General features: G+C 42.4%; 1 protein-coding gene across 2 annotated transcripts; it reads right to left on the bottom strand.

Moving 5' to 3' along the window:
• Window positions 1-2,618: 2,618 nt before the first annotated feature.
• LOC117769408 (pre-mRNA-splicing factor SLU7-like) lies at window positions 2,619-11,030 on the bottom strand. Of its 2 annotated transcripts, none has more exons than XM_034598284.1 (15): window positions 10,875-11,030; window positions 10,457-10,631; window positions 8,126-8,279; window positions 7,959-8,039; window positions 7,654-7,818; window positions 7,196-7,261; window positions 6,957-7,088; window positions 6,706-6,803; window positions 6,518-6,585; window positions 6,037-6,176; window positions 4,915-5,076; window positions 4,728-4,829; window positions 4,557-4,634; window positions 2,970-3,092; window positions 2,619-2,879 (listed from the first exon to the last, which is right to left on the bottom strand). In XM_034598284.1, exons 2-15 carry the CDS (start codon window positions 10,621-10,623, stop codon window positions 2,700-2,702), a joined length of 1,716 nt encoding a protein of 571 aa, XP_034454175.1. In that variant the 5' UTR covers window positions 10,624-10,631; window positions 10,875-11,030; the 3' UTR covers window positions 2,619-2,699. The 2 variants fall into 2 exon arrangements, with proteins under 2 accessions (XP_034454175.1, XP_034454176.1); XM_034598285.1 differs by having other exon boundaries at window positions 10,457-10,625; window positions 10,875-11,028.
• Window positions 11,031-13,077: the final 2,047 nt, after the last annotated feature.

The raw sequence follows: 13,077 nt of genomic DNA, 5'->3' as shown, positions 1-13,077 counted from the left end.
AGAGAAGGTAGTTCTTACCTAGTTGCAAACATTTCTTATCAACAATAATGTGTATGAAAAGTTCCAGTCTGGTTTTAAACCGTGTGACAGTACTGAAACAGCTCTTTTAAGAGTTTTTAAGAGTTTTTAACGGTTTGATTTTAACTGTTGATTCAGGAGACTCTGCTGTCCTGGTGCTCCTAGACCTGATGGCCGCTTTCGACACTGTTGATCACGCAATCCTGCTATCACGCCTGGAAAACTCTGTAGGGATTAAAGATACAGCACTCAGGTGGTTTCAGTCATACTTAACAGATAGGAGTTTCTCTGTCCACCTGTGTGACTACTCCTCTGGGAAGGCCCCACTTACATGTGGGGTACCTCAAGGATCCGTTCTAGGCCCTGTCCTATTCTCCCTATATATGCTGCCCCTAGCATAAATTTTTGCTAAAACGCCTGCTAACCACTGCACCAGTCTTGGGTTATCCACTCTATGAAGGCAAAATGATACTGGACACTGACGCAAGCGACGTTGCGACCACAGCAGCTTCCGGTGGCCGACAAGAATGAAAGAGCCTGAAGGACAGCTGACCAGGTGGCTCGAGAGACTCGGCGAGTACAACTTTGAGATCATCCATCGCCCTGACTAAGCTGTCAGGCCCCTCCCTTTATACTGTCAACATCAGTCATCAGGATGTGCGGTGCGAGTTGGACTCTTTGGGCATTTTGGTGTGGAGCGCACTGTAGCCTGGATGCAGACCCGATACTTCTGGTACTGAATGAGAGGGGCAGTGCCCTCTGGTGAAGCACCTGTACCAGCTGCGCATCCAAAGCCAGGCCCTGTAAGACACCACAAGCTCCCAGGGGAACTGTTCGAGTGGGACCCCCAATGGAGCTCATCACCTTGGACATCATGGGGCCACTGAACGAGACAGAGTGCAACAACTGTTATGTGCTAGTGATACAAGACTACCTCACAAAATGGGTGGAAGCTTTCCCCCTACTCAATGAGCAGGCTGTGACTGAAGTGCTGGCATCGGAGTGAGTGTGCCGCTATGGAGCGCCACAGACACTGCATAGTGACCAAGGTTGGAACTTTGAGTCTGAAGTGTTCCAGAAAATGTGTGTGCTGTTCGGTATCGAGAAAATGCACACCACACCCTTTCGACATCAGTCTGATGGCCAAGTTGGGAGATTCAATGCCACCTTGCAAAAGATCCGGGCCACAAAAGCCAGGCGTTGGACTGGGACCTCATGATCCTCTATGCTGTAATGGCTTACAGAACAACAAAGCACAGTGCAACTGGTTTCACTCCCAACTTCATGATGTTTGGCCGGGAGTAAGTGAGCCAGTGGACCTGGTAGCTGGCCTACCTCTGGACCCTGACACAGTCCCTTCAGCCCCCAAGTATGTCCAACACCTCCAAGAGCACCTTGAGCTGGCGCATCAAATCACCAGAGACGCTCTTGGTGAGTCTGTGAAACGTGCAAAGAGACAATATGACAAGAACTGCTGCCGCACACAGTACCAAATTGGTGATGCTGTGTGGTACCTAATCAAAGGCACACAGAGAGTAAAGAATAAGGTCAGGAAATTCCTCCCATCATACGAAGGACCATACTTCCTCCTGGGACATTTGGATGATCTGGTGTATCGCATCCAGATAGGCCTTAAGACCAAGGTGAAATTTGTTCACCACGACCAGCTAAAGCCCTATCGCTGTCTTAACCTCTTGGACAACACCTAGGCCATGGAGCAGGCTCGGAGCTGGACACACCGATGGAGGTGTCACCCCCAGTCTTGGACATGGATCCTGCAGACCCTATCCTGGGTCTATCTCATGTGTTCTCTAACACTGACGCTGAGGAAGCCTCGAGCTGCACCTCATCAGATTCAGCAGTGGACATCCCTGCAGCTGCTGCATCACTCCCCTCCACCTCTCCTCATCTGGACTCTGCCACTCAGGAAAGTGGTGTGGCAGAGCAACGTCATCAGAGCCATCATTCCCAAAGGTCGAGCCGCCAGCGAAGAATACCTGCCAAGTATGGTGAGTGGGTGGCTCACTGAGTTCAGCAGTTCATGGACAGTTTCCAGGGTTTAAAAGACCATCTTCAGGTTCCAAAAATGAGGTCAACGGTTTTGTATTGTTTGCTACTTTTCGAGCTAATGGTTAATTTTGTATGTTCATTTATATATATATAAAAAATGAGCTGAATGCAAATGAGGATTATATACCTGTATGTAAAGACACGCTAATGTATGTTACTGTGCTGGACTGGAATTGTGTAATAATTGCCATCCAGAGTGGGGGTAGTGTTATAAGAGTAGCGTGGCTCCTTTAAGAGAGGGCCAGTGCATCAGTGTGTGTGTAAGACAGTGAGTGATGAAGCTAGAGAGAGAGCGTGCTTATTTCAAGAACTTCATATACATGTCTTGAAAATACAGAATATTTATCTTTAAGTATTATAGAAGGAAGATTTGGAAATATATTAAAGCAGAGACAGCAGCAAAAATATTTAAATATTAAAGATCAGTGATTCTCCAAAAGCTTGAAAACAATATTAAATGAGCATATTTACAGTGGTGTTGATAAGTGTACATTGTCCCTGGAAAACAATAACTCTCTTTCATGACACAATGTAGTCAAATATATTTTATTTATAAAAATGCATTAATCCCATGGGGAGAGTCTAGGAGAGTCAGCAGGGAGGGGAGGTGGTCACTTGTCAAGGAAGGATGCCATGGGATCATCTGACCGGCAGCGCTTCATGCGGAAGGCCTCCAGCTCCTCCTCGGTGGGCGCCTTCACTTCCTGCAGGCTGGTGTACGGCCTCTTCCTCTCATCTATCTGCATTATTGCATCTATGTGCTTTCTGTGTTTGTCCTCTGCTTCGAGGGCCTGGCAGAGAAAAAGATGTTGGAGGTCAGTCGCAGAAATGAGCCAAAACCACAGATACACAAAGATGAACACAGACTTGTATATTTTTACCTTCTTCAACTTCTCCTTCTTCTTCTCTTCGTCCTCTGAATCGCTCTTGTCAGAGCTGCGCTTCTTGTTCTTTTTGCTCTTCTTTTTCTTCTTTTTCTCTTTCATCATCTTATCACGATGCATCTGGTGAGTGAAAACAATAACATTATACCATATAAGTAGGGGTGTAACAGTACATGTATCCGAACCGAGAATTTCCAGTACGGACCTTTCCGGAAGGCATTTGCATCGAGTCCACGTGCCGAACTTATGTGTGTGTGTGTGTGTGTGTGTGTGTGGGTCTCAAATTCCAACCGACAACTTTAGCGAAGGACCGGATGTGCTGTCGGCTCGTGGTCATAGCGACCGCAGAGAAACAGGAGTGTGAAAACCCTCCCTCATCATTTAAGTCCGCTCTGTGGTAACACTTCAGTGTCGCAGTAAACTATAATGACGACGGACGAAGACGAGTGGATTGTATAAAAAGCGACATTGCGCATCTGCAATCGGACATGTAGCTGACATGCCGACTCGTTTAAAACCTTTATAAACCTCTGTCCCTAGCCTGAGAGTGTTCTCCACAGCGGAGACATTGTTAGTACCAGCAGGGCATTAAACCCTCTCTGCGAACAAGTTCATTTTCTGGAAGAAAATAAGAATATATATATATATATATATATTTTTAAAAAAAATCAGGGCTGCAAGATATATCAAAAATCTATCGTCATCGCGATATCAACGTGTGCGAAACACCATTTATCGCAAAAGATTGCGGTAAATGGTGTTTCATGCGCCACGCATTCACGCTCTGCATGTCAATATATTTGGCCATTCAGATGGAGCCCTGCTGCCCTAGATGACAATTGAAAGACATTCCGATCATTGATGGGTTTTTCTGTCAATGAATCATTGTCTGAAGGAGAGAATAAGAAGAGAATAGAGAGGGCTCTGCCTCCTCCAAATAAACTCTACTGTGGAAACTTCTAGTGATGACGTTTGTCCCGAGTTAAATTCAACACTATGAGCGGTTGTTTATATATAATAGTTGTGTAGCTTATTTATGATCCCAGAACCTGAGGGAAAAGTAACAGCGCTCAGACACACAGACTCCGCTGCTGTATGTGCGTCTCTCTCTCGCTGTCTCTCTCTCACTCACTCAGGGTATGTATGAAAACACCCCAAATTGACACTGTAAGTGGACATAGTGGAGCTGTGCATGCCCCCTGGTGTCTGCCTCGGACTTGGTGGTGCTGTCTGTGGTCTCTGCGTCAATAGCTAGGGACAGTTTATGTTGATTTATCGCAAATCATATCGTCATCGCAATATTAAACAACTTTATCGCATGTTTTTCTTATATTGTGCAGCCCTATATTTAATAATGATAGCTATACATTACAATAACGGTGCAGTTTAAGAACATTTAATTTTCTACATGCTGCACCTTAATGGATATATTTTTTTTCCCATTTTTATATATTTATGAGTGTGTTTATTTTGTTATTTTACTTTTGTAAAAATTACTTGATTTTTGTGTACTGTTACACCTGGCAAAACAAGTGTTAATCATCAGTGACTTGTGAAAATAGAAATCTTCTCAGCATCACTTACCTCCAGCAGAGTCTTGGGCTGTTCTTCCTCCTGTGGTTCAGTGAGACCTTCTTCAAATGGAACACAGTCTGTGTTGTTCTGTAGTTTTTTTTTTTAAGAAAACCAGTTTAAGTTACAAAACGATCAGATAAAGTGGGTATGAAACAGAGACTTTGAAAAAATATGACTTACTACAGTAATTCCAGTCTCTCCTGTGCAGTAACTCTGTTTGACCATGGAGTGACAACACTTGTAGCCCCAGTAGCCGTCCTTCCAGTAAGAGCCCCAAATACACTAAACAAACACAAGATCTTCTTTAGAATACATTTTGAATGTGTGGAAAATTAGCAAAAGCTTTAGTCCATTCTGTCGCTCTTACCATGTGGTTGTTGATTATCACGTCCTCCTCGTACTTGGAGCGGACGACAGCCTTCTCTAGTCCTTTCAGGACAGCGCCGTGACGAGAGTACTCCACGTAGTCCTCTGTCTGGGCCAACAGCAGCTCCCGTGGTGGAGCGTCCAAGTGTTCTTGACCTCCATACTGATCGTCACACACAAAAGCACAAACACAATTAAGTCATCAGCCAGTACGAATACTTATAGGCCTCTATACACCATTTTGGGCTCAAATAAATGTAGTGAAATCCTTAATTTATCTTTAATCTTTAACAGTAGTCCTAGATCACATCAGATAAATGGACCCAAACTGTCACATGCTGGCTGGCTACTGTGGTCACACAAATTCATGGTTTCCAAATTCCAGTGCTATGAAATTTAAGGATGTATTATATCATAAAATAATGCAATTGTTGTTCGGAGCAAAATCAAAGTCACTATCAGAGAGTGTGAAAAGGCTTTTTGTTTATAAATGCTTGTCAGCAAATATGGTTTGAGAAGTGTTTGTGAGTTTACCGTACATCAGACCAAAGAAAGGGATTAAAATCAGATAAATCTGCAATTGAGGGGAAATTGTGGAACAATAGTATAATATGTAACTTGCTATTGATATTTAAAAGAATAATTTACTAATCTATATTTGAGGACTACAAGTGTTGTGTGTGGCAAGCACATAAACATTTGCTTCTGCCCGAGCCTGTTAGGTCAGAGTACAAAGACTCAATCTCTCAATGTTTCTGCTGCTATCCCCAATATTAGAATCTGTCCTTCAATAACACACATACCATATATTTTGCTATAGTGAGGCCCATATTAAATGAAAATAAGATAACAAATAAATAAGTACAATAAGTGTCTGTGCATTTCAAAACATAAAAACACATGTAAGATTATGAGATGTCTGCTTCCATAATTTGATCCATCAATGCAGAGTCTGATATGCATCCACATTGACATTATAATTTGTGGTACATAATGAAACCCACATTTCGTACTAAGCCCTTGTCCAACAACATGAACATGTGAGATTCCATTCTCACAAAGTGTGCGGGCCTTTAGTTACCAGCCCGATGGTTTAAAACAGAAGATGATATCAGGTATTCACCTTCTCCAAGATGCTCTCCCGCTGTTGCTCCTTAAAGTCCTCTTTTTTGTCTTTGAAGGACAGGTGGAGAAGCTCCAGCTTGGTGGGGTCGGCCTGCAGATGAACCTCTGATCCTCTCTCGTAGGCCTCCCAGGCAAACACTGTCACAAGATGAGGCATTGACAATCACTATGGGGTACATGTTGCATTTCTACACGTTTATGGTTAAACTGTAAAATATAAAAACTCAATTACATTTCTTTGTCCCAATGGATTGATAACCAATATTTGAGGAATCATTGCCAATTTCTGAAATATATATTTCAGCCAATATATAGACATTTTTTAACTCACTTTTTAAATCAGTATCTGCATCGGCCCCCAAAAACCTTATCAGTCAGGGTTTGAATTACATACTTGGCATTCTTCTGGTTATGTCAGTGTTAAAGAGAGTGGGGATGGAGAGGAGTTGAAGTGGCTGCTAAGTATCTAAGTGACTTACATTGCGTTTGAGCCATGGTGATTGTGGCCCCACTGTAGCGAGCAAAGTTGTCTCCAGCATACCCCACCCTGTCAGACACAGCAGGAAACGTTTACAATGTGAGCCAATGAGAAATTGTGATTTGTGAATATGGGCTATACAAATAAAATTTGATTGATCGATCAGGAAACATAGTGGCAGTAACTTACTCATCAGGGTTCATGCCAGTGTTGGAGTACGGGTTCTCTCTCATAGCTCGAGTCTTTGGATCATAGTAGGCGGAGTTTGGATCCAGATTCCTCAGGTACTGTGAGAGACAGACACGAGTTCAGATTATGAACAAATAACGTTCCCTTGACACTCACTTAACTCTAAAGCTTTAAATGTGGACATTACAAGTGACCAAAGGTTTCCTGTATAAAAGTGAAGAGTACTAGTTCAGCAATCGTGTGACTCTTACTTTAGCTGTGTCTTCTCTGATACGCAGATTCCTGACAGTAATTCTTCTTTTGGAGTCAAAGTTCTGACCAGGCATGTCAATGTCATCTGCATATTTATCTTCATCCTCATCTTCGCTGTCATGTTCCCACTCCTGCAGAAAAGGGATTAAAATAGTTTTATGTTAGTTTTCCGGGCAAGAGATTGCATTTACCTCTTGTCAATATAATCCAGTCCTACTACAATCTGAACAAAACCTACAGTTTGGTCCAGTTTTCCAGACGCCAACTCGTCCTGAAGTTTCTGTGCCTTCAGAGTCCTTTTGGCCTGAAAGACAAAGACAAATACAAACTCAGATTCATGAAGAAGTTGACAAATAAACAACACCACCAAAATATAATGTATTGAACCCTGTTGTGCCATCACACCTGATTTATGTCACAGTGCCTGTAACTGAGCACCGGTTCTGACTTGAGTTTGCCCACCGTTAATGTGGGATTTGTGGTTGCCAGATATAAATTTTATTGATTCATATACACCAATAAAAATGTTCAGTTTAAAAGTTGCTATGTCTACCTTGTTCGAACCCGGCTCTAATTTGAATGTTTCAAAACAAGAGCATGCTTGAAGGTTGGCAGAGATCTACGGTGTTCTCAACAAATCAAAGAAACAAACAGTCTACAGTTAAACCAGATTGAATTAACCACTGGTCTACTCACCAGGTCTACTTTGGCGTACTCTTCCACAATGCGATGGTGGTCTTCGGGGTCGTAACCATTCCAGCGATCCCTCTTCCCATCGTAGTCCAAATCAAGCTGGACCTGAGAGTGTTCATCTGGAGCTATTCCTGAGCCCGTGAACCTCGCCCCAACTTTTCTGGGACGCTGACGAGACAAAAATTTAAGTCAGAGGTTATTGTTTATGTATGCAGATATAACATTGTACAATTGTACTACATAAAAAAAGTGAGAGTTAGTGTTTGCTGGAAGATAGAAAGAGATGAAAATTGCTTTGGTTCTTTTACCTCCAAGCAGTCTTTCTTGTTATGCGTCAGGGCACCACAGTTTTCACAAGCTCCTTTACGAAATTTTGTGGTCACAGCATTCTGTGTGGAGACATACAATGAAGCTATAACTTTACAGTTAAATTGTTGCAGCCACATGAAAGCTAATCATGTTAATTCATTCTCACCTCCTGCACTCCTCTCTTATACCACTCTCCAATGTTTGAGTATGGCACTTCTTCTTCTTCCTGTGGTCTCTGATGCTTTAAAGTGGGCCTTTTAGACGGGTCGATGTACCATGGCACTGATGAAATGTACTGTGGGATGTGAGGGTTAATGTCCCTGGAGAAACGAAGCAGCACAAGCGGTCCACATTACTGAACAGTAGCTTCACAGTAAATATTGGATGAAATTCAGGAGTAAGACATAACTATTACAAATGCAATCCATCAAGTCATCACACAGAGTTTTATATAGACATGTCCCGATCCCAACACCAGTTTAGGAATCTAAGAAACGATCCGATACAATGTTTTTAAAGTATATTAAGCTGCTTTCAGACATGCACTGGACTCTGCAGTTCCTCCGCATTTTCTCCGGAGGAGGTGCATGCGTGAACGCAAACGTCCTAGTGAGACAGCAGTTTCTACGGACTTTATCCGTCCGTAGAAATCCAGGAGCAGTCGATGTGTGAACACAGCAGGAGATCCCCCGCTGGATTCAGTCTGAGTGAGTGGGGGGTTGACGAGGTTTCTAAGGCACGATTGACATTTTTTCAAAAATGAAAAAAACTAAAAGCGAACAAATATCTCCCGGTGAAAAAGCAGTGTCATACATGTAGAAGATACGGACAAAGATTTGAAGAGAGTTTGTGGTGATAAGAGCTGACGACGGTGTTGGAGTGCTGCAAAACTAAATCCTGTGATCTCTGCAGCGGAGATAATACGTCACTTCCTGCCTCTGGCTGCTCTATCTCTCGCCTGAATAATGCGGAGGATTTGTTGCTGTTGTGAACGCGTCTGGGCAGAGAACCTCGTGCGGTGTTGTGCATGTGTGAAAGGCAAACTCTAGGTTAACTCCGTAGCCAATTCTCCGGATTATATCGATATCACTTAGATAAAACTCCCACTTTCTTTTCCCAAAAATCACTTTGTCTTCACTGCTCCAAATAAGCCGTTGCTCTGTACTGTTTTTAGAGGCAAAGAAATGATTTCCACTAGTGGAACGTTAGCCAGAACTAGATAAAATGTCAGCAATTTGTCAGTATTTCACATTGTCTGGTCCCACGAGTAAACCAGCAATGTGTATCGAATGCAAGACTTGTGTGTTGCGCATTCTTAGATTTATTTATTTATTTATTTATGTTCATTTACAGCCATGACTGTCAAACTAGATAATAATAGAGGTTCTATGTTCTATTCTCTCTTAGCGTTAGTTTCTCAAATGATGTAACCTGAGCCTGGTCAAAGAACAGTGAAAGAAATCATCACTTCTATTCAGGGTTAGTAGGATGTAAGTGTTAAAATACTTTATATATGTGGCTATTTTTGTAAATACACAGGTATAGGTACTCGTACCGGCGAAAACGCAAAGACCAGGTATCAAAATCGATATTGGGAACGGAAGATGTGTCGGAATGCCTCGAGTTTCATAATAATTTCTGTGGCACTTCAAGAGCGTTTAAAGTCTGTGGGACTTGCACCACATTCATGTATAAGAAAAGGCAAGGACAGTAGAAATGTGAAGGATCCTACAGTGGCCAAGAGAGCTCTACACACTGCAAATTAAGAAAACACATGCAAATAGAAAAATGTGCATATTAAGAAAAAACTTCATCAATTTGACGACACCCCTTCCATCACCACTGACGAGTAGCAGACTTTAATTACTTCACAAAGCATTGACCTACAGCCAGGTTCACCACTTTTTAGGTCCCCTGGAAACATTTCCAGTGTGGTTATTTTGCAATTTGCAGCTCGTCTCTGTATTTGCAGGTGTTGGGACTTTTTGCAGCGCATGTGTCATGAAATTGATGAAGTTGATTTCTTAATTTGCAGCGCGTTGAGCTCTCTCTGCCACCGTGGGATACCATTGTTTACAGTTTCTGAATATTTATCAGACATCACCCACCAACACCAGAGTTGCTTGAGCGTGGACAAAATATACCACAATATCAAGTGATTTCAGGTAAAGTTACCTTGAAGAATGAACTCAAGCTTCTGTGAGACCTTTGAGCTTGTTTAGTTTTATGGAATTCAGCAAATGATAAGTGCTGACACAGATATATTCAAGTACAACCTGGGTGCTGACATGAATGCTTTTTAGCTTTATGGCTGCTGCATCAAAACCCATACAGATAGGGAGGGTCTAATGAAAGATGCAACCGTGTTTCCTCGGGTTATGTGTAGGATCTGGTGTTTAAGGGTGTTTGGAAACGTAGGAATATTTTAATGTCCAGATGTGACGCATGGAGGAACTCCTCATTTCTCCTCTCACTTTCTGTCCAGACACACACTTACTTTCCCTCCTCGTCCACCTCAGCTGGAGCGTTTCCCAGCTTCCTCTGCTCCTCCAGCTCCTTCTTCTTCCTCCAGTCCTCCCTGGTCATCTTCTTGGGCTCATCCAGGCCCAGGATGCCCTCCGAGGTGGCGCTGGTCTGGTCGGTGGTGCCTGGCTGCTCGGTCATGACTGAGCCTGCCACAACGAATACAAACATAGTCACATGATCAACACAGACGAGTAACACAGCGAAGTGATCGTCAGAAACATCATCTGTCCGGGGAATAGTCGTTCTCCTGTCCTCTTACTCATGTTCACCCAGCATCATGTGCATTTTGTTCACATTCATAGAAGCATAAAACAGAAGCTTTAGCTGTTAGCTTTAAGCTAACCTAGCTGTTGACTTGTTATATATTGAAGTATTTAACAGCTTTTTACCTTAGTAAGATCAACAGCAGATATAAAAATATCAAACGTTGATTTCCACTTGTAAATGTAAAGCTTTCCTCCGTAGCTTTTCAATCTCGTCCCTTGAGCTTTTACTAACGCATCACCGTCGCCATTTTACACCCGACCACAGCTACGTCACTTCCTTTCGTCCCCTGTGGTGTCGTAGTACTGTAGGACTGTAGGACACAGCGACATCTAGAGGACGCCGCTGTTCGCACCACTTTCCCCCTCGCAGCACAACACTGAGTGTGTGTTATTGACTCACACGGTTTCTTCTGGCTGTGGCACATGAAACAGGATTTTACAGAAAGGGCTCAAACCGTGGCAGCGGCAGCTCGTAGAGGCATCTCCGGTGTCAACAGAAACGGCCACAGCTGCCTTTGTTGCCACACTGTTTGAAGGGTAGACAGATGAAAACAGAGCTGTACACAACAAACATTTACTGACCTGCTACTTACAGTATTTATATGAATTCAGTTAACTGACAATGACTCCATGGACAGCAACACTGATACAGGCTGGCTTATCCTGTTAAAATAAAGTGAAATGTACTGATATTGAAGCAAACTGTTATTTATACTTTCCTCGCTAACCAGTATTTTCAAGTACATCTCCACCAAGGTTACCAAGTACAACTTGAAAAGTAAAAAAATATGTTGATGACAGATAAGACATTCAAAATGTGTAAATAATCGCCTTTTATGTTTTTATGTTTGAGTAATTTGTGCAAACGCAGATCATATTAACTAAATTAAAGCATTAAATTAATTAAGTAATATCACTTCATTTTGGAATGCAGTTCAAAAAACACAAGTACTAAGCAATATCAGGAAACAATACTTAAGAGAAAAAAAGTTTGCCTTGTTCTCCTTGATCTTTAGGGAAACCCAAGCCCAAGCGCTCATCTACATTATGTGCTGACTACTCAACTTCTTTTTTCATAGAGACTGGATTTCTTTGGCTTTGAAACAAATATTATGTTATTGATTTTGTGTCGCTATTAGGAGTCTGAAGGCCCCAGGGCCCCACCCCCACTCACCCGCTCACAGCTACATTGCGGTGAGATCTGAGCTTGTTCACGTGAAGCAGCCGGTCAGTGACTTTGTTGAAGAACAGTGGAAACAAACAGTGAAACACAGAGTTTCTCTCTGGTCAGTGATCAGAGCAGAAGCTGCAGTTGGGTTGTACCGACCTGGAGTTTCTGTGTCCTCCTCCACTCTGCTCTCACTTGAACAAATAAACACTTATCACTAGTTATCAGGACCTGATCAGCACATGAAGTCACTTCGTGTTTGTTTGATTCGCTCCAGAGTTTGAGGCTACATTTAAACATCATGAAAAATGACTCGTCAACATGTTGTGCTCAGTACAACATGAGACGTGACGCTCAGTCAGGACTCTGTGTTAAAGTGAGAGGAGCGACCATGACCCGACACCATCGATTAATAACTAAATACATGATCGTAAGTTTGTCTTCTAAATCATCCCAATAAAAATCGGAACAAATTAACGTGAACTTGTTCATTTTCATCTGCATGAACTGAACTTTGAACTCGTTCATTTTAAGTGTGAACTGGCACAACACTGTAAACAAGCATGTTTCACAATACAAGTGGAGAAATACAGATCAATTATTCTTGGTGCTCAGAACCCTAACACACACACGGAGAAGGACAAAGAAGACAGAGGACACAAACTCCAGGTCCACAGAAGCTCCAGGTTTATTGGGTCACCTGGTTTGTGTTAAATCCAGTTGAGTTTGTGAAAATGCAGCTTTAACTCATTATATCAACATATAGTCTGACACTGATCGGTTTGTGAACTTACATCTTTGTGAGGACCATAGACTTTATTGTGTGAGGACATTTTGGCCTTAGTTTTCTGGTTAGTACTAAGACCTGGTATTAAAGGTTGTGTGTAGAATTTAGTGACATCTAGTGGTGAAGTTGCATGTGGCAGCTGAATACCCCTCACCTCAGCCTCTCCTTCCAAAGCTGAAAGAGAACCCGTGGAAGCCTTCAGTTGTCATAAAACTCAAAAGGTCCAGTTTGGACTACAATAAAAAACATGGCGGCCTCTGAAGAGAGGACCCACTCCCGACGTAAATCTAAAGTATTTAAATATAAAAGGGCCCATTCTAGGTTAAAGAAAACAACAATTTGTACAATTTAGATAATTACACACTAGTGAA

Source organism: Hippoglossus hippoglossus, chromosome 10, assembly GCF_009819705.1.
Source record: "Hippoglossus hippoglossus isolate fHipHip1 chromosome 10, fHipHip1.pri, whole genome shotgun sequence".
NCBI classification, from domain to species: domain Eukaryota; kingdom Metazoa; phylum Chordata; class Actinopteri; order Pleuronectiformes; family Pleuronectidae; genus Hippoglossus; species Hippoglossus hippoglossus.
This window is presented reverse-complemented; position numbering and strand designations above follow the sequence as displayed.

Bases quoted from the DNA above. Each gene is read 5' to 3' on its own strand.
- LOC117769408 (XM_034598284.1), bottom strand. From the start codon at position 10,623: ATGACCGAGCAGCCAGGCACCACCGACCAGACCAGCGCCACCTCGGAG. The intron at 6,586-6,705 runs GTAAGTTACTGC...TGTGTCTGACAG, and splicing joins ACTGGCATGAACCCTGATGA to GGTGGGGTATGCTGGAGACA. The intron at 4,635-4,727 runs GTAAGTCATATT...AAAAAACTACAG, and splicing joins GAGAGACTGGAATTACTGTA to AACAACACAGACTGTGTTCC.